Below are 27,227 nucleotides of genomic sequence, written 5' to 3'. Positions count from 1 at the left end.
GGAGGGTGAGAGTAGGTAAAAGAGGGTAAACGGGGGACAAATGGTGATGGGAAGAGACTTGAATTGGAGTGGTGAATACACAATACAATATACAGATAATTTATTATACCCCTGAAACACATGTAATTTTATTAACCTATGTCACCCCAACAAATTCAATATTTTAAAAAAAGATATATTTCCCAAGAGGTTTTTTTTTAAATGAATGTTGTCAGGCATGGAATACAGGAGGTCATAGAATGAGTAGTTAAATCTCAGATGTCTAAATGGCCAATCCAATTAAAGCATATCCCCAAGCTGAAATTATCTGGAACAAAACGAAAAGCAATGCTAATTTTAGTACTGCAACTCTAAATGCCATTGCATTGGATTGTAATGCTTATAGGAAAAAATGTTAACAAATTTCATTTTCTCTATGCCTATTTTTTACCTCTATAAGCAGTAATCAAAAGCAAATTGAAATAAAATAAAATATAACATCCTGTAAGGTCTAAGTCCTGAATATCGTGTGCTTATTATCATCAGTATAGTCATTGGTGCCATACAAATATGGCTGACCGCATCCATAAGTGACAACAGCAATATCATCAACAATTTTTCACTAGCATCATGCTGAAGAGCTCCACTCGAAACCTACCAAACCTACAAATGTCAAGTGCTGGCTGGTGTTCAATTCCAATGGAACACTGACTGCAGTCACACATGGTATAGTTAGTGAGCCTTCTCTCTGCAAGGACCTGTGACAGTCAGTCAAAGACTGGGTTTCGTATGCCATTCAACACCAAACTAGTGGGTGCCTTCCTGCGTAGAAGGGCCAGTGAGCACAGGAGAAGGAAAAAGCTCATGGCTCCCAGAATGACCATTCCTGATATTAGTGCGCTGGTGATGGCATTCAGCTGGAAAGGAGGTTCATTAGGAGTACCTGCGAGTAATAAAACAAACACAGAGGAAAGGTCCAGTATCAGATTCATCTTACCATATCCCAGTATATACATGCAAAACATCTGTCATCAGTATCTTATAGAATATCAGCATGATGCTGGATCATGCAACAATCTATTTGACTATATTTCAATCTAATAACCAAAGCATTATATGGTTTAGAAGCCTGGTATCCCCTGGGCACCCCCAAAATAGTCATCTATAAAATTCTATAAAAATTGGCCAACAGGTCACATACGAGCTCAGAAATCTTAAATGACCTGTTAAAAAAATAACAAACTTGTGAAAGCAGAGTTCAATGTATTTAGTTGATTACAGATCTGTAACTGATCACAAAAAACTTAAAATTTAAAATAACCATACTTTTAGCCCTGGCTGGTATAATCAGTGGATTGAGCGCAGGCCTGTGAACCAAAGGGTAGCTGGTTCAATTTCCATCCGGGGCACATGCCTGGGATGTGGGCCAGGTCCCTGGTGGGGGATGCACGAGACACAATGGCACATTGATGTTTCTCTCCCTCTCTATCTCCCTCCCTTCCCCTCTCTCTAGAAACAAAATAAATAAAAGCTTTAGAAAACCATACTTTTGGTTTCCATATATATTAATTATCTTACCAAGCTGTGAATTGTTGGTTGGAGTCTCATCTGGAAGGAGGGGAAAAAAGAAAAGCAACATTGTGTCTCCAAATATTTACCTATGTTTAGTATAATTATATAATTACTTTTACTAACTTGTCTCCTCACCTTCACCCATAGGCTCCTGGGGGAAGGCAATAATAAAAATTCTCCTAAACCATTCTGCTTTCTCATTTTCTTTTCTACATGTGTGAAATTTCATCATCTGTCTATTCCCCAAGCCCACACCCTGCCACTGCCCTGGGCATACAAATATAATAGTGAATTATACTGTGCTGTATTCTTTTCTGCCAGCTGTGCTTCATCATTATCTCTTTACTCACATTAGTGGGGGCAGTAATTGTTAACAGTTATTACATTTTTTTATGGCCCTATACCCTGCCATTTGTTACTTTGTTATACAGAAATATTCATTATTTAGTGCCACTCAATTTTAAGTGTTGCCAATTTGCCCATTGTAATCTACAAAAACTTCATTTTAAGTTCCAAGAAGATAAATTCACACTTAATAACTAAATGAAAGGAAAACGTGATGTCTGAGCTTGAGTCATTTTATTTGCATCTGGGAAGTAAAATATTGAAGCTGTTGATTTTTTTCACTTCTTTCCTGGCAAATATGATAATAGATGCAATGAACACATCTGCTTTGCTTCACCATTTTTGTTACCCATACTGTAATCATATAACAATTAACCCTTGAGCTTGTACGATGAGTGATCTTCATATTTGTATTGAATACATGTGTATGCAACTGTGAATGTTGGTTATTTGAACAATAAAACGTGTGCAGTGGACTGATTTTGGAGTATAAATATTATGACAATTAATATGTGTATAGTGCCATACAGTTTGCAAAGTACTTTTTCATATGTTGTCACATTTAATCCTCATAATAGTCATATAGTTTAGATATTATTACTACCCCCATTTTACAGATGAAGAAACTTCCATCTGTCACAGCCTCCACGACAAAGTAAACACATGTTTAAATAAAAGCTCCGTTTCTGCACCTTTTGTCTAAAATAACATAAACTACCCGTTGGAAAAAATATTTTTAGTAGTAGAGATGAATATCTCAAGCTACAAAACTCTAGGATTGGTATTTAAAACCATTGATGGTAGAACTTGGTGAGATATTTATAAAACATCTGACGCCGTTTCTGTTTAGAGACGTGCGTCCTGGCAGAAACAGCGGTCCTCACGTTTTGTCCCCAAAGTGCGATGCCTGAAATCAACGGAGCACACTCGCAGGAAACTTAAAATGGCACAGTGCGTTGTTACAGGGCTGAAAGAAAAACAGTTCCAATTTTCCTTGTAAGGCACCCTCAGGAAAATCCTAGCCTCCAGCCAACACCGTTTTATAGACACTTTCTTCTCATAGAAAGAGATGGGATGAAGGGACTCGGATTAATTCCTCCAAAAGGTCCTTGTGGCCTTTTCCTAAGCCAAGCTGCCTCACTGGAACACAGAGGAGAATCTACAACACTCTAAAATTCTTTTCTAACAGTTATTTTTCACTTATAAATCACACATATTTGCTCTAAAACATGTTTCTATTAAGGAATAAAAAAGCCCCTTCTTCTACATGTCCCAAAATAGGCAAAAGTGTCCCTACTGCTCTCTCTGCCTCCAGAGGTGAAGAAAAGTCAGAGTCTCCCCTCTTCTCCCACATTATCACTGACACTTCTGTAAGGACAATATCCCAGGTGTCACCCCCAAGAACTTGGCTGTGAATAAAATCTCTGTGTGGGGACAAAAATGCCAAATAAGCGCAACCAGCTCCAGGTTCCAGGACAGTCATCCTACCTTTAACAGGTGGCCAAAATCAAAGCATGTAATGCTAGAATATTGTTGGAAATTGTATTTGATAGTGGATAAAGGTGGAGGGAATAACATTGTATGGTTGCTTTTTCTGGTGTCCTGCAATATCAGTATCATTGCAATAAAAAAAAAATCAAAGCTTGTTAAGCCCATAAATGGGAGGTGGACATTTTCCAGGAGATTTTTGGCACCAAGTAGTTCTGTTTTTTTCTCACATCCACTTGTTCTTAACATAGATATACATGTCAAAAGAAACTTTCTGGAATTAGATCAGATTAGAATACTAAACCTGGTAGATTCTTCAAAAAAACACAGTTATCTGAGGACCAGAGGAGAAAAGTGGTAGCAGCAACAGCACAGCTGTCTGAGAGCCAGAAGTGGCAGATAAACAGTCATCCTCTGCTTTTCTCTCACAGGAGTAGTTGAAATAAGCCGGGGAAAAAATGAACATCAGTACAAAGATATATGCAAAATGAATGTTTTTATCTTTCTTAGCACAAGCTATTTTTTACAAATTTTCAATTACCTATGTTGTAAATGGACCACATATTTCAAATTTAGACCCTCTACCAGGGGTGTCAAACTTATTTTCACCGGGGAGCCCCATCAGCCTCATGATTTGGCCCTCAAAGAGCCGAATGTAATTTTTGGACTGTATAAATGTAACTACTCCTAAAGGGTTAAGTGAGAGCTCCACACTGCTGCCGGGTAGAAACAAGGTGCTGGGCTGGATGAAACAAGGTGGAGGGCCGAATCCAGCCCTCAGGACTTGTGTTTGCCACCTGTGCTCTAAACTTTTTACTTTTCCCCTGCTGTGTTTGTTCACAGTCTATCTCTGTCTTTGAACACTGAGCCTGAGGCCTGTTCCCTACTGAACTCCAAGTTCCTACCAGAGTGTCTGTCCCATGTAGGGGCTAAATAAATATGCTTTGATGAATTAACCACACCTAAAACTCAATGATACTAGTTGAACAACAGTTTGTCTTGAACTTCTTTATAGGAATTTATGTAAAAGAAATGACTAGTTACCATTGTTTTCCAGTGGTTACATTTAAATTTCCATAATTGTGCCTCATGATAAGCATTTCCTTACCAAATAGATTTAGTATTTGGGAGTTTAAAAGAAGAACACTTCAGGAATTTTGTGGATTTTGAATTTTAGGGATGTGAATTTATCCTAAATCAACTAACAAAATGATTTACTAATGTTGGGTAAAAATGTCTAGAATGGGTTTGATCTCATTAAAACACAAAACAAAACAAAATTTTGGCCCAGGATTGTGTGGCTTGGTGGATTGAACACTGGCCTGTGAACCAAAGGGTTGCTCGTTCAATTCCCGGTCAGAGCACGTGCTTGGGTTTCAGGCCAGGTCCTCAGTAGGAGACACATAAAGGCAACCACACATTGATGTTTCTCTCCTTCTCTTCCTCCTTCCCTTCCCCTCTGTCTAAAAATAAGTAAATAAAATCTTTTAAAAAATGATAAATAAAACAAAAAACAGGAGTTTTGAGGTTTAACATCTTATTAATCTTGACCTAAGCCAGATGTCTAGGTGAAAGGAGTGGCTCAATGAGTTAACAAAGCAAAAATCCCAAGTATCAGAGAGGTTTGAAGAGAGCAAATCAAGCCTGAAATTGGACTTCTTTATAGAAAATCAGCCATGAGACCTGGAGAAATACATCCAGCTGACCTAAGGTAAAATCAGAGTGAAACCAAGGAAAGAAGGTAGCCTTGGTCATTAAGCAGGACATTAAGTTTATATTGGGTTTGTCTGTGGGTGGATACAGCTGGACTTCTGAGTTCTGTTTTTATATGGAATTCAAAATATTATTTTTGGGTGGGTGTCATAGTATTAATGTAAATATCATCATGTATGGTTCTCTACACAGTGAAGCCACCATGATCACCAAAAAAACCCGCCCTACTGCTATTTATCTACTTATGAAAACGAAACCACAGAGAGTGAGAGAGGAATGAAGGGAATCTGCAAGATTTAAAGATGGTTCTTTGTAGGACTTGACCATGGGGAGACTGAGATGACAAAGAGACCACCTTAGTGTGTTGGGGAACAAATGCCACCCTTCTAAGGTAGAAACATGTTAAAATTGTAAAGGAAGAAATCCAGGCATGACGTCAGTGGCCTTGTGATTGAAGCATTAGCTCCTTGAGTGTTTTACATAGATATTTTAGGTGACTAGATATGATGTGAGTAAAATCTCCAAACTTGGAGAGCTGGCTAGCTATCACAGAATTAGAAACTTCTACTTGGTAATTTTTACTGGAATTTGGGGGTCTTAGTAATTTTGGTCCCTTTAAAAATTATGTTACACTAGCAAATTATTTAAAATGTATAGTATTTAAATTTGAAAAATAAAAAACAATAAATATATTAAATTTGGTCCAGGTAAGAAGGAGGCAAAGAGGTTAATGAGGAGGAAAAGCCATCTACCCAACATGAATAGAGAGATGTCACTTTCATGGTTCTTTTCTTACAGCAAACTGACTCTAGACACGCTCCATAGGAGTCAAAATATCTTTACTGTGCCTACCCCGAAGCATTCCTAATAACTGACCACAGAGCTGAGTTCCCATGCAGTGTGATTCTATAAGCTATATCACACAGCAGGACAGAGATAAGATTTGGGCCTTTCACAGACCACAAACCAATCACTTTCAAACCATTCAAACCACCTACCACACCCTCAAGGAATGTGAACTAAGTTTGAAGTTTGATATTTAATAAATTTCTGCATTATTTAAAAGGCCTATTAGTTTGAGTCTAAGTAATGTTATGTCTATAAAAACACAAAGGAGTAAATAATTAAAGCAATTAATTATCTGGATTTTTCAGGCCCAAACCACTTTTTTGCTTAATTACCTATTTCAGGCAAAATTTTCTTTTCACTGTGGGGTAGGAAACATAAAAGAAAAGGTTAAGATAATCTAATTGAAATATAATAGGCTTATAGCTAATATAAAATAGGAAAAAAATATTAGAATATAATCCAAACCAGAATTCCATTTTGTTTTGTTTTGTTTTGTTTTATAAATTTAGAACTATAGAGTTAGAAAGAATCTTTAAGGTTATTTTTTTTCAAAACCTTTATTTAAAAAAAAATCAAGAAATATTGCCCAGAGAAGTAAAGTAAAATCCCAAGTCACAAAACTTATTAAGACAAAAGCTGGAACCACCCAGTTTTCTAGACATTTAATTTATATTGTTTACACTGCGTGTCTGCCTTATTTTGGACGTCAGCATGGGTTTATGCTGAAGTAGAGCAATATCACTTTGCGGGGGGAGAGAGAGAGAATACATGCATACACAAATATTTATATACATGTCTCATTGTCATGTCAATGATAGGAGTATCATTGAGGATACTCATATATGTGTGTAAACACATGTCTATCAGATTCATGAGTATGATGAGAACACTAGATGGGGTTATGTAATATTCAGGATCCTGGAAGGAAACAAATGGTGCTCAAACTGGGCAATTTAGGAAGAGCGTAATAGGACTATTAATAGAGATGTAGGGAATTCACAAGAGGAAGTGAAGTGACCGGAGCTATGGGTGAAGGGTGAATATACAGAACTGAGATCAGCTCTGTGGAGCCACACTCCCATTCTCTGACAGCGCCACCTATTGGCCAAACTCAACCAAAAACTAGATGGGAAGGTCACCCATGGACCAAGTTCAGAGACAGTCTTCTGGAGTAGGTCAAAGAAAAGTATTGTAGACTAGATTGGGAGAGGCAAATGAAAATGTCCAGGATAGAATACGTGTGTGTGTGTGTGTGTGTGTGTGTGTGTGTGTGTGTGTAAAAAGGGAAATGTGGTATAGATGATATTGCCCATTGTCTAAGTTGAGTAAACAGGAAAATACTGTGAAATTAACATTGTTTGGCAGTTTATCTTGTCTCACAGTTAATTAGAGCTCTTTAGGAACCACTTTGAGTTCCCCTTAGAAGCCAAGTAACAAGCCCTTTTGGAACTGTCTATTATGGCACACAAAATCAGGGGCACTCTTACCACTCCGCGTAATGATGGGCCCTGCAGAGAGGATGGCATTTCCAGAAGTGCTCTGGGGTCTCCAAGTGGTCCTCCTCCCGGCATCCCTCCTTTCTCTGTGGCTGCAAGTCTGAGGAGTTAATGAAAACAAATGCAATTCCACGCTAACACAAAATTGTTTCTTTATGGCCATTTGGAAAGCAGATTCTTTTGGAAGAGATACCACATGTTTAATTTTATTCACTTACTTTTGTGCATCTATTTAATTACTTTACATATAACTGCTACAGTGTTACTTATCCTGGCTTGGTTCACATTTCTTGTTTCCCCCAATTATAACAGTTCATTGCCTCATTAATTTACATAGCTCAGTGACTCTCCTGAAAAAAGAGCTGTGTTTATCAAACTTTCCCACTTTTATTTCTCTCAAGGCTTTGATTAATCTTTCCTGAAATGTTGGTCAGCACAGAGCCAAGGTAATATAGACCCTCCTTTTAACCCCATCTGACATAGCTAGTTAGGACCAAACTAATCAATAACTATAAAGAAATGCATGAATTTGAACATAAATATAAACATACTAAAGTTGGTTCAAATTAAAAAACATGCCTGCATTTTTCTTAGGTTAATACTGGTGTGAGCATAGAAGGTTTGTCAGAAACATACTTTTTTATTCACTAGTAAATGGATCTATATTTTATGTGATGGTTTTGAGCACTTCACATCCACACTTTTCATAGCTTTTAATTTTTAATCCAGGGGATTCCCAGGTCATCTGGCCTCAATCTCTCCTTCTATCATCAGCCATGTCCTGACCTCAGATTGCCCATCATCTTCCAGTCTGTTCCATAGCCTTACTGAAGTTCCCTGGTTACTCTGTTTTATGCATTTATGACTTTGATTATTCTTTGGCATGGAGTGTCTCTCACGTCTCTCACACTCTTGATTTTTGTGCCTTTGGCGTTCATCCATCTTCAGGCACCGCCCAAGGTTCATCTCTTCCAACCAACCCTCCCAATATCTCTTGCTTCATCTCTCTGACAATAGTGAGCACTGCATCTTCCTACAGCCAGTGTCTATGTCTGCCTTTGTGCCATAACATTTTTGTCTTGTATCATTTCATGACTATTTCCTGCTCCTAAATGACAAGTTAATTGAATTCAGAATTCATGCATGCATCTCTGTATTCCCAGTATAATGCTTGGTACAAAGTAGGCATTCAATAGATCTTTGCTGAATGAATGAATAAATCTTACTTCAAACAGTTTGACCTGATGCATTTCTACTGTCAATAAAATTAGTGCCTAGCACTTGATAACCTTTCAACTTAGACCAATTTGACAATTTAGAATAAAGTTGCTCAGAAACGTACTGGCATAAGGAAAGGGCAGTCATCAGCTCTGCAGAGCTTGGTAACGCAGTGCAGGAAGACGGTGGACATTTTCTGATTCTTGTGTTTCACAAAGCGGAACACTTCAAAGGAAAATCGGCCTTGCTGGCTTCTGCCATTTTCAATAACGGTGGTCTGAGGATCTTTGTCACAGCTACATTTTAGGAAAATGTGAAAACAAGATATTACTAGAAATTACCAGCCCACTTGGACTTGTAAAAAAATTTCTGCAGCATTAAGAGTACCCCACTATATTAACAGCTAACAAAATCATGCCATATTATAGACACTTATTAAGAGAATAAACTAACTCAGCAGACATGACCTATATCATAAAACATAAATAGATCAGTTTCTGATTATAATATTACTGTTAAACTTTAAAGGTAATTTCACAAGGTAAAAATCCAAAAATTCTAAGTACATATAGTGAAAAGTTTCGTCCCATCTTTGGTCTGGTCCAAACCATTCACATCCATGTACAAACCTGCTAGAGGTGATCTCATTTGCGTTGCATCCTCCCAGGATATGTGCAAATAGAAGCACAGGCAATATACTTTTATTGTTCCTTCCTGTTTAAACAAACTATAGCACAGTCTATATATTTTTTATGTCTTTCCTTTTTTTTAAATTTAGCAATGCATCATAAGAAGTTTTTCCATATCAATACTTAGCAAACCTCCTCATTCTTTATCCACAGTTGTACAGTATTCCACTGTGCACATGTGTGGGTTTATTTAGTTCCCTATTTATGTACCCTTGGAGAGTTTGCTTTTTACAAAGTAAATAATAAGCAGCTTTATAATATAGCATTTTATACATGTGCAGGATATCTGTACAATATATCTGTTCTTGCCACATTACCCTCTATAAATATTGTTACACTTCCTCAGTAATGTATGAAAAATCCCAGAGCTACATCAACAAAGCCTATGGGAAAAGTTTGGATTGTTCCCTATTTGATAGGAAAAATAAACTATCACTATATAATTTCAATTTACATTTTTCTTAGTAGAAGTGAATATGTTTATCTTTTCATATACATTAAAGCCACTTGATATGTCTTTCATTTTTACTTTCTTTTAGAGACAGGGGAAGGGAGGGAGAAAGAGAAGCAGAGAAACATCCATCAGTTGCTTCTAATATTCACTGAACCCACAACCCAGGCATGAGCCCTGACTAGAAACGAACTGGAGACCTTTTGCTTTGTGGGACAACACCCAGCCGAGCCACACTGGCTAGGGACACTTGGTGTTTCTAAATCTGAACACTGTTTATGTCCTTTGCTCAAATTTCTATTGTTGGCCTTTTCTTTCTGATTCTTACATGTTGTTTATACATTCAGGAGAGTGGAATCCTTGCTCGTTATGTAAGTCACATATTGTTTTATTTTGTTGTTTGGCTTTGGACATTCCTCACACTGTGCGTGTGTGCCCACACATGGGCACTCATACAGTTGATTTTTGTGTTTTCAATATTTTATTTTATGGCATCTAGTATTTGGGCTGAAAACAGATTTTCTTTACTCCAAAGTTTTAAAAATATTTCTTATGTTAATATGAATATTTTCTCCGACCACATTTAAAGTTGTAGTTTTTACACTTAAATTAATAATCTGTATAAAGTTAATTATGGTGCATTATTAGAGTGAAGTATAAGTCCCGTGCTATTTTTTATAGTATCCATTAACCAGCACTATTTTAAAAATCTGTTTATCCCACTGGTTTGTGCTATCGCAGTCTACCATACGGTAAATTCCCACAGGTTTTGGATCTGTTTCTCAGCTTACTATTCCAAACTTTTGTCCATGTGTCTACTCCTGCAAAGTATCACATTAAAAAATAATTTTAGAATTTATTACTATAGTATCTGGTAGAGTCATACCTTCCTCATTTCATGTTTTGTTGTTGTTTTTTTATAGATTTGTCCTTTATCACTTTTTTCTTGATAGAGTAGCTTGTGATTCTTATATGTTTTTTCAAAGAACTTAACCTGTTCTTTATGTTTTGCAAAATGTTGAGTCATATTTCCATTTCTGACCCAACTGTTATTTAAGAGTTTTAAACTTTCAAGTGGTGGTGATTTTCTGTTTTCTGATATTGTTTCAAATTGCTAGCTTTCAATATATAGCTTATTTATTATGTCATTTAGATCTTGTATATCCTTACTTAATCATTGGCCACCAGAGCTAAGTTTCCTGAGAGAGGATAATTAGTGTCACATTTTTATTACATTTCTGACTATGTCTTTTTATATTTCCCTGAGTTTCCACTTTATGAAGGCTTCAGTATTATCCAAGGCATCCTTTCACTATGTTCATATAAATTTCTTTTAACTTAGGAAAGTGTTTCCAGATTATATTTTTCAATATTTGTTCTGTCTGTTATTTTGATCTTTTGGGGGGGAAACTGATTATGCATATTATACAGATATTGGATTCCTTTTGCCACCTTTTATTTCCACTGCTTCTACTCGAATCCTTTTTAATCTATTCTTTTACATGCGTTTCTTTTTTATTGCATTTCTTATTTTTATCTTCTCTGTCCCACACTGTGTCTTTCTGCTGTGTCTATTCTCCCCTGCACACTATTTAATTATTCCATTCTATATTACATTTGTTTTTCCCATTTCATCTAAAATTCTTCCAATTCCCTTTTCACATTCTCATTGCCTTACCTTTTACTGACCTGTTATTTCTTACCTGAGTTCTTATAATGTATCTTTATACTATAATTACTTTTTAAATTGCAAAACAAAACTATTGTTGGAATGTTCAATTACAAATCTATCTGTTCCATGGCAATATTTTCCCAGTGAGTTTAATTCATCTTTAAATTTTTTTCTGACATTTTTCACAGTTTTCTTGTAGTATGAAGGAACACTGCCAGAAAGGCCCTCATTTGTCTACCATTCATATTTGAAAAAGTTGGAATTTCCAGACCTGTTTATTTGTTTGTTTGTTTGTTTTTTCAGAAACTCCTAGGGCAATGTGGAACATTAATGACCTTCCTCAAGGGTTTCCCCAATTCAAGGGCTCCCTCCTGTTTTACAGTGACAGGCAAATTTTCTTTGAAAATGATGTAATTGGGCAACTGAGTTTTCTCTGCCACTCTGACCTAAAGATACCCACTCTGACCTAAAGATATCATGAGGGTATCAGCCCCATGTTTCTCAGGTTTACCCTTGAGCCCATTCCACCATCCTCTCCTGATCTTAACTGCTTTTATCAACATTAACACATATCTTGAAATTTCTATGGGCTTTCTTTCCTCCTAGTTTTACCAAAAATGGCATTTGGGGGACTTCTTTTAGCTGTGAAGTTCACTCTTCTTTAGTTTCCACAAGAAACCTGAAGACTGAAGCCTAAGCTAAAGCCATAGTCATACCAAGGTATGAATCTCATCATTGTAATTTACCTTATGAATTTGTGACTAACATAGACATTTTGGGAAAAGAAAGTTTTCAAAACAAAATTATCCACAATTTCAACATGCATAAATAACCAGTGTAAACCTTTTAATGTATCTCTTTACAGTCTTTTCTATCATATATGTAATGATACAAATGATGTTGATTATACATGCAATTAAATGCTGATTTTTTCACTTAACATTTAATAGATTTAAATTTTAAGAATTATATATTTCCAAGGATAGAAACATTGAGAAGACAGAAATGAAAGAAATAAAATAGAATCAACATGTTTTCCTAAATATTTTATAAATAATTACATGATCACAGTGCCTGTGTGAGCTCTCACTTTAATGATTCTCCACAATTCACCTGCCATTTCCTTATTGCTGAACATCCAGTATGTTCCCATGTTCTACTATTTAAATAGCACTGGTAGACCAGAAAATTATAAATATTTTAGAACATACTTTCCAATTTGTAAATACAGAATATGAAATTTTTAAAGGCTTTTGATAGATTTTCCCCCAAAGTTTGCCCAAGTTAACACTTCCAGCTATATGATGTGAAAATCAGTCTGACCATACCCTCTGAACATCATCTAAGCAGTGACTAGCCAATAAAACATATTCTTTTGGTTTCCCATCATATTACTCCCATCATGTGTCAATAAGCAGCGGTGATCTGAGCCAACTGCATTTTATGAGCACGATTAGAAGCCATTGCTTGACTCTCAAGTCTGTTCTACTGTCAGATAAAAATGCTGAAAGGGAACTGAGATGATTGAATGTTTTTACGATCCATGCTCCCTTTCCCCAAATGTAGATTACATTCACTCTGTCACTGTCTATGGGGAATGAAGTTGAACTTATTGGCTCTGATAAAAAAGGAGTGGTAGGCTGTTTCATACTTTCATATTAAATACTGAGAAATGAAAAGAAGCATTTTGGGGTCTAAATTATCTAGACCATTACTTTAATTTTACTCTCCTTTTGACATGTGGTTTGACAGTCTAGCTGTGGATAAATAGTACCCTCCCAATGCCATTCTCTTATTGTCAGTAATAGCCTAGCCATGCTTTTGCTAATACAGTGAAATATTCCCACATGACCTCACCATGAATAAAACATCTTTGCTAAACCTGACTTACTTGCAACTCTCATTCAACAGGAGCCTTATCAGCATTTTGTGTTGAAAACTGTTCTCAACTTTTGTACTTCCAGCTTTATAAGGACTAAAATTTCAAAATGTAAAACTTTAAACTTAGAAACTATAAAAGTACCCTATAATTTGTTTCTCTGACTTGTATTTTCCACTTGAATTATCTACAGTTGGGTCTTTGCTATCAAAGAAAGACTCAGACACCTACCTAAGGAAGAGATCATACCGAATATCATCATTTGGGTTCCCTGATGGGGTTGTGTAGCAATAATCCATTAGGACATTCCATCTGCAGGAAGAGGCAAGCATATTCTAGAGTCAGAACTCCTTTTGAATGTTATTTACTAATCTAAGGCAAGAAAATGTTGACAAATGTCTTACCCAGTGGAATATTATTAGTTATTTGCAGAGGATTCTTAGCTATTAAAACATTATTCTAAACTCAAATATATTTTAAGATCTGCAGTAAGATGACATCCCACTTCAAATGAGGTTAAGCCTAATAAATACAGCACCACACAAACACACACACAAATTGTGTACAAGACAAAATGATGGTAAAAGCCTGAGGAAACAAACCCAAAAGTGAACCGCATAGATGCTTCTAAGTTCACTGTGAACAATGGCCTTCTGATTCCAGAAGTTACTGTCTCTAACAGATGACAAAGTATATTATAATGCCACATACAGCAAAGGAGTTTAGAGCATAAATTATACACTCTAACTTAAGCCAGAACCAGTAGGGGTGGGAGTCCATACAGACACCATGTTAGGTATGTAGAGGAAAGCCAGAAGGCAAAGACAGCCTTCCTCCATGAAGCCCAGTTGTGCCTATATTTGTGTATTACCCCATTCCAACTCTGGTGTTATAAGAATTACTAGTCCATGGGAACTAAATGCCAGTAAAAAGAAAAAAGAATGCTACATTTAGTAAGACTATTTTAAAAATCACATATATCCAAGAATAAAAATACCAAGAAGACAGAGAAGGAGAAGTTAAAGTAAAACCAAATTTCCAGAGTATACTAATCTCTTCAGGATACAAAGTTTAAGTAATAATATATGAGAAACCCAAAATAAGTCATATCATACTGCATATTTTTATAGGGTAGAATTGGATCTTTAGCTTCTAGATTCCCTTTCAATTAATCATTCTGAATTTTCTAAGTACCATGAAGATCGAATTTTTTTTTTGCAGAGTTGTTTCTGGGAATTGTTTTATATAAATTTGGCCCAGATTCCTACAGAGGGGGTTCTTTGACTTTTTAATAAAAGTTTATTGAATAGTAACATAGAGATAGAAAAGTGCACAAATCATAAGTGTCCATAAAATGACTGCATCTGATTCATCAATTTTCAGATGAAAAAATTAGAACATTCTGGCATCCCAGAAGATCTCTTACACCCTCTTCCAGTCACTACCCCTCCTTCTTTATGGGAAAAGTTATTTTCCAATTAATGACATAAAATGAGCATCACTCTTAATCTTCGTAATTTGTTACTTCTGTTCATTAGTATGCCTAGATGATGTGGCAATGACAGTATCTTTGAAATTAAAAATGAATGAGCTAACTTTCTGATTCATGAGGTTTTAGGCAGCCAGATGTTTTAACCAACAAAAGATGAGTTTGAAAGTACCTGCCATCCAGATTAGTGGCTTGCACAGCTGCAAATACTTTGGTTTTTAAAGGTAATCCTATACTCGGGATAATTAACTGCTGGCTGTAGGTTGAATCCTAAAGATGAAAATAAACAATCCATCACTGCCTTTTTAACAACAGCATATTTACCACTTAACACCATAATGTCATAAAAAGACTGGCAAATCAACATAAATTTACCAAACCAACTCCGTAAAGGACCTAGATAATCTTCTAGTTCTTGTCAAAGCTGTCCCAACCCATATCCAAATAACAAATTCATTTCCATGCATAAATCCTTTTTCCCAGTTTACCATATATGATAGCAAATGTTCAGAATATTTAAATATACACAATTGTTAATAGTCAGTGGTTAATATTTTCTTTTTTTAATATCCAACTATCAATATTCAGTTTACTGAATTTAAAATTCCATTTATTTAAAAAGCTTATTCAAAGTATATCTGCTTTAGTTTAAGCTCTCTCCACTGGAGTTGTATATCTTTGTACGCATGATAACATTTACCCAAAATCACTTATCTGGCAATTTGAAGTTACCAGGTTTAATAGAAAACCAAAAAACGAGACCAACGTGTTCTCCAAGTTGCCAAAATGCATTCCATAGAGTTCCCGAACGAAATTTCTTGGTGGTTGCTTAATAGAATAGATACCTTAGGATGTCATTCTACCTTTTTATCTGTATTCAACATTAATTCTAGAGAACTTATTTATGTCACTCCTCAATGTACAATAGATTAAAGTAGCAAATTAGAAATTGAGAAGTGACCTCTTCAATTTGTTAATAAAGAGAAAGGAGGGAAAAATGTGGAATACAAAAAAAAATCTCCTAGAAATGTAAGTTGTCAAATCATTTAGTCTGGGTGCAAATTGTGTCCCCAAATTCAGTAACTCTGAAGATATTGCTATTTTGCAGCAAAGGGATATATTTGACGTTCACTATGAAATCTCAAGGTCATCAAGCAAAGCAAAACACAGAGCACACTCTCTTCTGAAGGCGGAAAAGAAAGCAACAGATTTTGAATTTTTAAAATTGAATCACTTATAGTTAGGTTTTATGCTTCACTTTTGAAAAAGTTGCATTCATGTGGAATATTTCATTCCCAAAAAAAGCCAGATAAATGAAGGATTATATGCTGTACTTGTTTTCTATATTTCTGTGATAAATAATACTAGCTTCTCGAGCCATTTCTTATAGATATTTTTACTTAATTATTTTCCTGGCTCTCTTTTCCAAATTCTTCGAGTAATCCACTCTTCATTAACTATACAGCACTTTCCACTTATATGTGTATTGATACTGTCCAGAAAACTTGCTTCTTTACAGGTTATACTGTAAAGTATATATAGTATAAAGTATATAGTATAAAGTATAAAGTATATACTGTAACCTGTTATACTGTTAAGTCACTTGCAAATGATGTGGTTCAGCTGAGGTTTAACGATGAAGTATCATTTTTTTCTCCTAAAACTATTTCTAAAAGGTAATTTGCTGACTTTATTTTGGATTGTTGCCTTTTTTCTTGTTAGTACAATATTGTCCCTAAAATAAATTATATTTATTTTAGATTTTTTCTTCAACTTTCAAAAACATTCATAATTAGCACAACTTTATATCAAATTTACCATTTTTGTATCTATTCAGATGATACTACTATTTAGATACAATTCATATTCACAAGGTCATGCTCACTTTTCCATTTCAGGAAAGGAGAAAACTGATATATTTATATTTCTCAGAAATAAAGCCACAGTTCAACTTGAAGCAGGCCACATATATGGAAATTGCATAATCAATACAATCCTCACTTTTTTAAATAAATTTTCCTAAGTACATTTACTGAATCTAAGAACACATACAAACCAACAATTGCACTAAATCCAAATTAGGTAGGTACAACTTTCCTTTCTAAATGAATAACCAGAGAATAGGAGCAATAGGTATGTGATGCAACTTTTCATCATTCCCAAAGGTCAGAAATAAGAAACACATGTGAAATAGGAGAATATAGCACCTCATGATTAAAAAGGAATATTTAATTTGAAATGCTATAATAAAATTACATTTGGGCAGTTAAATGCTAGTGATGAAACAAATAATAAGCATGATTTGGGGCCAGTTAGTGAAAATATACTAAAATCTTTCTATTATAAATTACTGGCTTTTTAATGTCCTATAACATGGCAAAATACAATGATAGTACCATGTTTAAAAAAAAGTAATTTGGGGCAGTGAAACTTTTCTATAATAATGGGCACATATCATAGACATTTCTCAAAACCCACAGAATATACAACACTATGAGTGAACCTAAATGTAAATGATGGACTTCAGTTAATAATGTATCAATATTGGTTTAATGACTGTAAAAAGTATACCCCATAATAATAGAGGAAATTGGGCTCAGGCAGAGGAGGTCTGTACTTTCAGATCAGTTTTTCTGTAAACCTAAAACTTCTCTGAAAAGTAAAGTCAGTTAAAAAATTGTGGGGAAATGGTTGAATTCTATTGAACAACTGGTTAGTAAATTACTCTTAAAATTCAATTTAATTTTTATTCAACCAATAGTAATACTGGTATTGCAAATTGATTAAAGACAAGATGTATGTTGGCATTACCGATTTCATTGAGAGTCTGATATCCAACAATTTACCTTTTACTGTAGAATTAAAATCTTAAAGTTATCATTAAATTATGGGCTTTTGTTTAGCATTAGGATTCTAGAAACTCTTTGAAGAATTGTGTCTATGTTTTCCTTTTCTGTGTAAAAACTTTTTAGTTTGTACTTGAACAATCAAAATAAAAATAAATAAATAAAAACTTTTTAGTTTGATGTAGTCCCATTTGTTTGTCTTTTTTTCTATTTCCCTTGCCTAGGAAGATATACCAGATAAAATATTGCTACAAGCAATGTCCAAGATTTTGCTGCCAATGTTTTCTTCTATGATTTTTATGGTTTGGGGTATAATATTTAAGTCTTTAATCCATTTTGAATTTATTCTTGTGTGTGAGGGGAGAAGGTGGTTTAATTTCATTTTTCTGCAAGTATCTGTCCAATTTTTGAAATGCCACATTGAATAAATTATCTGTAGCTCATTGTATGTGCTTGCTTCCTCTGTAGAATATTAGTTGACTATAAATGTGTGGGTGTATTTCTGGGCTCTCTATTCCATTCCATTGATCTATGTGTCTGTTTTTATGCCAGTACCATGCTGTTTTGATTACTATGGCCTTATAGTATAATTTCATATCAGGTAGCATGATTCCTCCAACTTTGTTCTTCTTTCTCAGGATCACTGTTGTTATAGGGGCCTTTTATGGTGCCATATAAATTTTTGGAATATTTGTTTTAGTTTTGTGAAATGCATCATTGGAATCTTTATAGGAATTGCATTAAATCTATAGATTGCTTTTTGTAGTATGAACATTTTAATGATGTTAATTCTTCCTATCTGTGAACATGATATATGCTTCCATTTATTTATATCTTCTTCTATTTCTTCAGTGTTTTATAATTTTCCAAGTATAGGTCTTTATGTACTTGGTCAGGTTTATTCTTACATATTTTATTCTTTTGGATGCAAATGTGAATGGGATTATTTTCTTGTCTAGTTAGCAATGGGACAATTATATTATTTCTAATGATAAAGAAAAGACCTTAACAGTAAAGTTCTCCTCAAATTCACACTTTAAATTTTTGATTTTCTCCTTTTCCAGTGAAAGAATAGTTTAATTTCACAGAAAATAATGTTATAATTAAATGTTCTGTGGGTATATTTTTCACTTTTTTTAAAGATCAGGATTGTCATTCTTGTTTCAGTCAATTATAACAAATCATATTAAACTCACACCATTCACCTCAACTCAGGGAGCTTATGCAGCATATAAATGAACAAATAGAAACTTTCAATATATTTTTTCTTACTTCCTTTTTAAGTTTATTTTAAGTATATTTTATTATTATACTATTACAGTTTTTCCATTTTTTTTCTTCCCTTTATCCCCCCCTCCACTCTGCATCCCCAACCCTCCAACATCCCACACCTCCTCTTAGTTCATTTAAAAATATTGTTCACAACAACAATTATCTGGCCATCTTGGGAATAAATATTGACACATACAGGAGTAAGCAAAAGTAGGTTTACAGTAGTGAGCATGCAAAACACAGTTTATTCTTGTATTATTAGTTATTAGTTATTGTATCATTCTCCACATGAACAACCGTTTAAACCTACTTTTGCAAGCCCCTGTATTTGCTGAGATTGTAAAACCAACAGACTTGGCAGTTTCTTACAGAAGAAAGTTTAGAAGTGACAGAAAATCGTACCAGCAAAAGCAGTTTTCATTCCAACACATTTTAATTTGTTATTCAGAGCTCTGTGGTGTCTGACTACAAACTGATAAACATGATTTTTTAAATGCCTTTGGAAAATGTCCTACTACAGTATTTATAGCTCATTATATTCAAAGTATAATGTACTGGCTTTTAAATCAGTTGCATGAATTATAACTCAGTTCCATGATGACATGAATAATACCATAAAATTCAGATTCATAATTTATACAACTGTTGGTTGATAGATTGAAAAATTGATATTTAAATCAGACATTTAAAATGTATGAATAAAAATTTTAATCAACATGAAAATATCATTTAGAGAATTAATGTTACAGTTATAAATAGAAATCCATGTATTTTTCACATTTTGCTGCCACTGTTGATATTTACATGACAAAAGTTTAGACAATACTACACAGTCCAAATTATTTCAAATGGGATACAATTGATATTAATCAAAAGCCATATTAAAAATATTTAACACATCCATCACCAAGCTTGCTTCCAAAAGTATTATTTGGAATTTTCCTATATTTTATCATAAAATTATTATTCCCCAAAACCTTGACCCTGGTTATGGCCACACACACAAACACACACACAAATAAATATATACACTTAAAAGCAGACAGGCACTTGATATAACTGTGCAGAATCAGAATCACAAGTATGAAATGAATTCAAATCATTTATCAACCTTTAGGAAATAATGAAGTTTCTGTTATATCTTTATCACTAAAAATATTAATATGGCAAGAAAGATAGATAAAGGTTAGCAAGGTGTAATGAGGTTAACATGGCTTTTGGTAGATTTTTATGTAAAACACATTCACATAAATAGTTCCTTAGAATGGTAAGAGAGGAAGAAACATCTCTCACCCATCAACTTACGTTATAAAGGAGCAAGTTCAAAGTGCTGACAAATGTACCATTGTTCTCTCTCACAGAAATAGCAGCTGAGGATCTGAAACAAGGTTAGAAAAAAAGAAAGCTTTGAAGAGGTTTTAAATTAAAAGTTTCAGCTATCCCTTACTGTTGCATTTCAGGCACTAAAACCCTTGAGTAAACCTGACATACTTTTAAGTAGGCTTGGAGTGGGCATGTGCCTTAAATAACTACAGATAGATAATCAAAAAGAAAGTGTGGCCCAGTAAAGGCAAACTGTTCCTTTAAAGGCATACTTTTATTTATAAAGGCATCTCATTTCTATTTTGTGTTACTTATATGAGACTTTTTGCAGAAAAACATCATTCTAAAAGAATTTGAATCGGATGTGAATACATTTCCATGAATTCCACTGATACAAAAGTTTCCCTGGCTGGTTTGGGTCAGTGGACTGAGTGCTTGCCTGTGAGCCAAAGGGTCACTCATTCAATTCCCAATCAGGACACATGAAAGAGGCAACCACATATTGATGTTTCTCTCCTTCTTTCTCCCTCCCTTCCCCTCTCTCTCAAATTAAATAAATAAAATCTTTTTATTTATTTATTTAATAAATAAAATAAAATTAAATAAATAAAATCTTTTTATTTATTTAATAAATAAATAAATAAATAATTTATTTATTTATTTAATAAATAGAATTCATTCAAATTCTTTTAAGAATTGAATGAATGATCGTGCACAGTGAAGCTCAGGTACAAGTTTAGCAGGGCAGGAGGCTGGTCAGAGTAAGAGACTGAGACACCATAAGGACCTACTTTCCTCTACACCTGTGTCCTTTAGAACCAAGGCCTTTCTTTTCTTCTTTTCCACATTAAAAACTTATGGTTGACCAATGTGGTTATAATCATCATGCCATTAAAACCAGCTATGAATACTTTTTTATCTGAAGCAAAATGTGTTCTTCACATTCCCTTGTAACTAAGACTAAACAATAATTACAAATTTGTGATAGCAAACCCTAGAATTGGAGAGGGAAAGTTTTCACTCAATTACCCCATTTTATTAAAAATATTTAACAAATCTAGATGATTATGTTGTAATGTGGATATAACTCTTCCTGTAGTACATGCTTTGGCAATAATGAATGAATACATAACTGTAAGCAAAGGCTATGATCTCAGTGTGTATCTGGAACTCTTTCGCTTTGGGTGATGCCACCTTTCTTTGGGAATCATTGGCTCCTGTGCAGGTGACACCTCAGCAGAACGAATTGAGACCCCAGATTCTGAGACAACAGAATACAACAATGAGAGCATATGGCAGAGACTGAAGCCAAGCAGGACCTAATAATGTAGCAACTGAATGTTCTGCACACTTGGAACATGACAGGCCTTCTGTGCTGCTTAAGCACCCAGAGTTCTTAGGTTCTTGGGCAGTTCTGAAGCATGTGAGGAGAACCCAAGGCAGATACCTGACAAGTTTGAACCAGGTTTACTTTGGGGGAAAATATGTATAATAAATATATAAAATATATTATGTATATATTATGTCTTGAGCTGTTGATGTGGGTCATGGCAATTTAGATATATGATAGATAGATAGATAGACAGATAGATAGATAGATAGATAGATAGATAGATAGATAGACAGATAGATAATAGATAGAAAGAAAAAGACTTGATACAGTTCCCATTGCATTAGTTTGAATACTTTCAATAAATCCTTCTGAATAAGTATTTATCAATCTTTATAAGTCCCTTAAGGATAAGAAATGGTTCAAACATAAAGACAGTATGAGGACAGCAAGAATAAAATGTAAACTTACGAAGCAAGCTGGGTATTATTAACCAGGTATTCCAATGGATAACTACAACTAAATTTATAAAGAAGCCCAGGTAGATAGCTGATGATTGTTGGTGGATCTGGAGTATCAATATATCCTGAAATATTTCCTATTTGTACTGAAGTTGTGTTTCCATAAGCACTGACTCCAGGAACTGTGGATACCTGTTAGAATGGTAGATCAAGTTCAATGTTTAAATACATATATATATAAATATAAGCATTTCACATTCAAAATAAAACATTAGACTAGATCATTTACAGGCTGTCTTTCAAATATAACATATCATGATTTGGAAATTACACAAACATAACGTTATATTTAAGTGATTATATGTGTCCTAACAAAATGAAAATTTATAATTTCCAATAGCAATTTATAAATAAAAAAGGAGAGAGATTGTATGTTCAGAGTACTATAACAAATAATTTGTGAGTATTGATGATAATTCCCAATTCTGTGGCATGGTATCAAAGACCCTGGTTAATCTGATCTTGCTTTCTACTTCAGCTTCATATCTCCAGGATCCCACTTTTGTTAATAATGTCCCAACACCAAAGCCTCATGGCCCTGGCCTTTGGGCAGACTCCTTCTGCCTCCTCTTTCCCCCACTTCACCATGACATAGTCTACTCCTCCCCTGGGTCTCACCTTTCCTAGGAAACTTCTACCGCCTCCAGGCAGTGCCTGGCCCCATCATAGCAGTGTCACAGTACACGAGCAGCCCCCTGACCGGGCAGTCCCCCAGCCATCATCAGGCCTCCTTGGTCACCCTTGCATCTTCAACACAGCGCAGTGAGGCCAGTATCTTGGGGCCCCAAAGTAAATCGTGAAGACATGATTTAAGATCATAAATTTTCTAAGTCGATCTTCACAGCTGTTTTTTCTCTGTGGCCCATGGAGAGTCCCATCTTCTTCCCAGGCAATAGTTCATGCATGGGTTTCAGGGGGATTGCGAACTCCCCAAAGTCATAAAATAGTGTTGTCCATGTGTGTATTTTCCTGGGACTAATGAGCTTTCATTCTATCCTCTGATCCCACTAAAATTTAAGAACTACTATTTTAGGAATAATCAACAATATTTTTGACCTACATAAACCATGAAGGAATACAGCTTCTTTCACTGAGTTTCCATGAAACTCAATAAATACTTTAGCACATATTATGGAGACCTATAATACTTAATTTTTAACAGTAGAATAAATGATATGCATGAACCTAGGAGCAGATGGGCAAAGCTGAGGCAATTATCTAGCTAATTCATGAACAGAGCCAGAATCCTTATGAATGAAAACACTTTTATTCTAACTTAGTGATTTAGTAGTCTACTTAATTTTTCCCATGTAGGATTGTCCTTGGAACAGAATCCAAAGCTGGTGACATCTAAGACAAAAATAGAAAATAAGCAGATCCAGAGAGCATTACGCTAAGTGAAATAAGTCAGGCAGTGAAAAAGATAAATATCGTATGATCTCACCTATAAGTGGAACCTAATCAACAAAACAAACAAGCAAGCAGAATAGAACCAGAGACAGTAAAATTAAGAACAAACTGACAGTAACCAGAGGGGAGATGGGAGAAGATAATGGTGGGAAAAGGGGGCAGGGTTTTCAGGAACAACTATAAAGGACACATGGACAAAACCAAAGAGGAGTAGGATCAAGGGTGGAAAGTGGGGATGGCTGGGGTGTGGGGGAGTAGTGGTGGAGGGAAAATGGAGACAACTATATTTGAACAAAAAATAAAAAATATTAAAAAAGAAAAGAAGCAGATCTTCCTCTCCTCTCACCACATACCTGACTGGCTAGCTAAAAATAACAATCTGTCTGTGAAATATATACACACAAACAGGACAATTTTTATAGCAGAGTTATTGCACTCTATAAAAAATAAAAGGCACACACACACACACACACACACTTTTCCTGGCATCCATGTGAATTCTTTTGTGGGCAACAGAGCAAGACTAAGTCTTGGTGAGAAAAATGACTTTGGCTGTGGTGGAAGGAGAAAAACCACCACTGCTCGCCACACAGGCTCCCTCTCTCCACAAGGAAACGCAGACAAGTAATAATCAACCCACTCGACTGCTCCTTAGGCCCGCTTCATAACCTCTCTGCACACAACTCAGAGAGATGAGTAAATGTTTTTAATAAAGAGTCAACAATACTCACGCTGCAGGCTTAGGATGGTCATGGGTACAATATTCTAGCTGACCTCTGGGAAAAAATAAAGAAATCTCTTTTTCCTGTCACCCCTCTCTCACCAAGTCTTAAACACTCTGCCCCTAGAATAAGCAAGCCTTCCCCCTTAATCCTAAACAATAATTTATGAAGAGGAAAGGCTAATTTCTCTTTCTTCACTAGACTAAGTGGTTATGCTGTTGTAGCTCCTTTTTGTCTTTGCTAGGACTTATCAATAAAATTATATTTGAATAGGCAAAGTGAAAAATAATACTAAATGAATTTCAGTGTAACACTCCCCAAATCATAACATTTTTACTTCAATTAATTTTAATTCTCAAGAGAGTTAATGACTTATTCAATTCTATTTTTGGTGTTCAATGCATGAATAAGTAAATGAATATCATAGGCCAGCAGTCCTCATTCAGGATGGAAATATTTGAAGTGATGTTTTCATATTCTCAATGACAGAGAGAGTGCTACTGGGATTTCATGGGTAAGACTGAGAATGATAAACATTTTGGAATTCAAAGGAGAGTCCCATACAATGAAGAATATCACACCAAATATGCTGACACACCCCACCCTTTATTTTTACAAAACACTGGCGTGAATTATTCCATGTTAAATATAAAACCCAGATAATTCTAAGTTTGCCATTCTATATTTCATTTGTCTTTCTGAATGAGGTCACTAAGAAATAATAGTACAAGTGATTCATTGCCAAACTCACTGGCACAGACAATTTTTGTATGATAAGATACTTTCATAAAAAGCATGAAGAACATTGCTAATGACAAACTAGAGAGAAATATTCAACAATGTCACTCACACAAAATAAAGTTGCTTTGAGTAGCACAGCCCATCTCAGGCTCCTCAACTGCCCGGCTACAATAAAGAAAACCATTTTTTGGAAAATAAAACTATATGTTTGGGAGCAGAAGCCTCAAGCAGGCAAAGGAAAATGATTTCTTCAATTTTATTGGAATTTTTTCTTGAAAGATAGATTGAACTTCTGATTATTTCATGAAATGGGGAGCTGTTTATGTTTTTGTTTTATTTTTAGTTATGACCCCAACATAACACACTATTTCACACGAATCTTACCACTAAGTTATTGCCACAGCCCTCCAAGGTGCTGAGATTGATGATGAAAATAACCACTGCAGGAAAGGTGTTGTTATTGATGAAACCCCTGCAGTGGGAATCCCCGTGCCTTCCGTTCAGGGCCAGATCTGTTTCCGAGTAACCAGAGAAAAGTACTGTGCAAAAATTAATCTTCATTGTAATGGCCTGCACCCCACAGTAGACACTGATGTCTCTTTCAGCTGAAATAAAAATACATAAAAAATATAAGTCACAAATTCATAGTAGAAGGTACAAGAATAACTTTAACATCCCTGATATATTTATTTACCCCCTTCAATCTTTTCAACTTATTCCTGTATTTGAATACACCCTAATCCAAAGTGAAAGGCATTAAGAAAAGTAACTAGGATAAATAGTATTTAATTCAGTTATTTAGGAAGTGGTCTTTAAGTATAAGATTATAGTTCATTTCTGTTTTCCTATATAGTAGATATGCACGAAATGTGGGTCGAGTATCACCAAATGATTAGAGAACTGAGTGGAAAATGTCAGGTACTGAGGTAATTCAAAATTAAAGTAACAGAATTATTCAGGTCTCCTATCTAGAGCAGCAAGGCTCACAGCAGTGACAGGTGTTCCTGGTATAAGGAAGCAAGAGTTAAAATCCCTCCTAAGCCAGAACTGTTGAGCGCTTTGCTATTTTGCAGCCTATCTCACTCAGGGTGTAGAAACAAAAGCCACCCATCAGAATTCCATTTTATTTTACCTATATTAACCACACTAGAGAAAGGAAAAGAAAAACAGTGTGCTGATATCACAAACAAAAATGCATAGCCTACTCTAAGAAAAATTTGCCAATCATCATGCCTCAATAAAAGGAACTAGGTATGAAAATGTAAAATGCAATAGGCACCATTTTCCGCAACCCTGGCTTATCAGTGATTAGACCCATTTTCCCATTTTAGGTCTGAAGAGGTAAGTGTGCACGCACACACACACACACACACACATGTTTTTAATACCTCTCTATTTAGTTATTTTTCTACATGTAATGAAGAAAATATATGTAGAAAATTGAGATGTTGCCTGCTAAGTAACCAGAAGCAGAAGTTTTTACTTTTATTGGTTTTATAACTGTTAAAAGTTGAATTGTGCTTCTCTCCCCAGGAAAAAAAAGATACAATAACATCCTAACTCCCAGTACCTCAGATTGTGACCTCATGTGGAAATAGGGTTACTCAGGTGTAATTAATTTAACTAAGGTCACACTAGAGTGGGGTGGGCCTCTAATCCAATACGACTGGTGTCCTAAGGAATTCCATGTAATGAGACAGAAACACAGAGAGCATGCCATGTGGATACAGAGAATTGGAGTCATGTATCTGTAAGCCAAGGAGTAGCGAAGGTGGCCAGCAAACCATCACCAGAAGCTAGGAAGAGCCAAAGAAGAATTCTGTCCAGAGTCTCAGAGAAAGCAGAGCATACCTCTGTTGACACTTTAATTTTGGACTTCTGACTTCCAGAATTGTAAGACAAGACCTTTCCAACATTTTAAATTATCCTGCTTGTGGCACTTCATTATGGAAGCCCTAGAAAGTTAATGCAATAACCTTGCCACTTTTTTAAAGTAGATTTTTTAATTGTTTTTAATTTATTAATTCTAGGGAAGTGAGAAAGAAAGGAGAGAGAGAAAGAAGAAGAGAGAGATAGAGATTGAGATAGAGAGATAGAGGGATAAGCAAGAGAGAGAGAAAGAGAGAGAGAGAGAGAGAGATGGATTTATTCCAGTTATTCATGCATTCTTTGGTTGAATCCTGCACATGCCCAGGCCAGGAATCAAACCCACAATGACAGCA

At 35.1% G+C, this 27,227-nt stretch overlaps 1 protein-coding gene across 1 annotated transcript in view; it reads right to left on the bottom strand.

The window, feature by feature from the left end:
• Positions 1-746: 746 nt before the first annotated feature.
• Positions 747-27,227, bottom strand: part of ZPLD1 (zona pellucida like domain containing 1) — a 47,541-nt gene continuing 21,060 nt past the window's right edge. The window contains exons 3-11 of the mRNA XM_045851984.1: positions 25,390-25,610; positions 22,083-22,264; positions 20,264-20,336; positions 15,013-15,110; positions 13,583-13,663; positions 8,785-8,956; positions 7,434-7,542; positions 1,558-1,587; positions 747-922 (exon numbers count right to left, since the gene is read on the bottom strand). Coding sequence (XP_045707940.1) covers positions 747-922; positions 1,558-1,587; positions 7,434-7,542; positions 8,785-8,956; positions 13,583-13,663; positions 15,013-15,110; positions 20,264-20,336; positions 22,083-22,264; positions 25,390-25,610 — 1,142 coding nt within the window. The remainder of the gene's footprint in view (positions 923-1,557; positions 1,588-7,433; positions 7,543-8,784; positions 8,957-13,582; positions 13,664-15,012; positions 15,111-20,263; positions 20,337-22,082; positions 22,265-25,389; positions 25,611-27,227) is intronic.

The sequence above is a fragment of the Phyllostomus hastatus genome, unplaced genomic scaffold (assembly GCF_019186645.2).
Source record: "Phyllostomus hastatus isolate PE091 unplaced genomic scaffold, TTU_PhHast_1.1 phas_contig_86, whole genome shotgun sequence".
NCBI lineage: Eukaryota > Metazoa > Chordata > Mammalia > Chiroptera > Phyllostomidae > Phyllostomus > Phyllostomus hastatus.
This window is presented reverse-complemented; position numbering and strand designations above follow the sequence as displayed.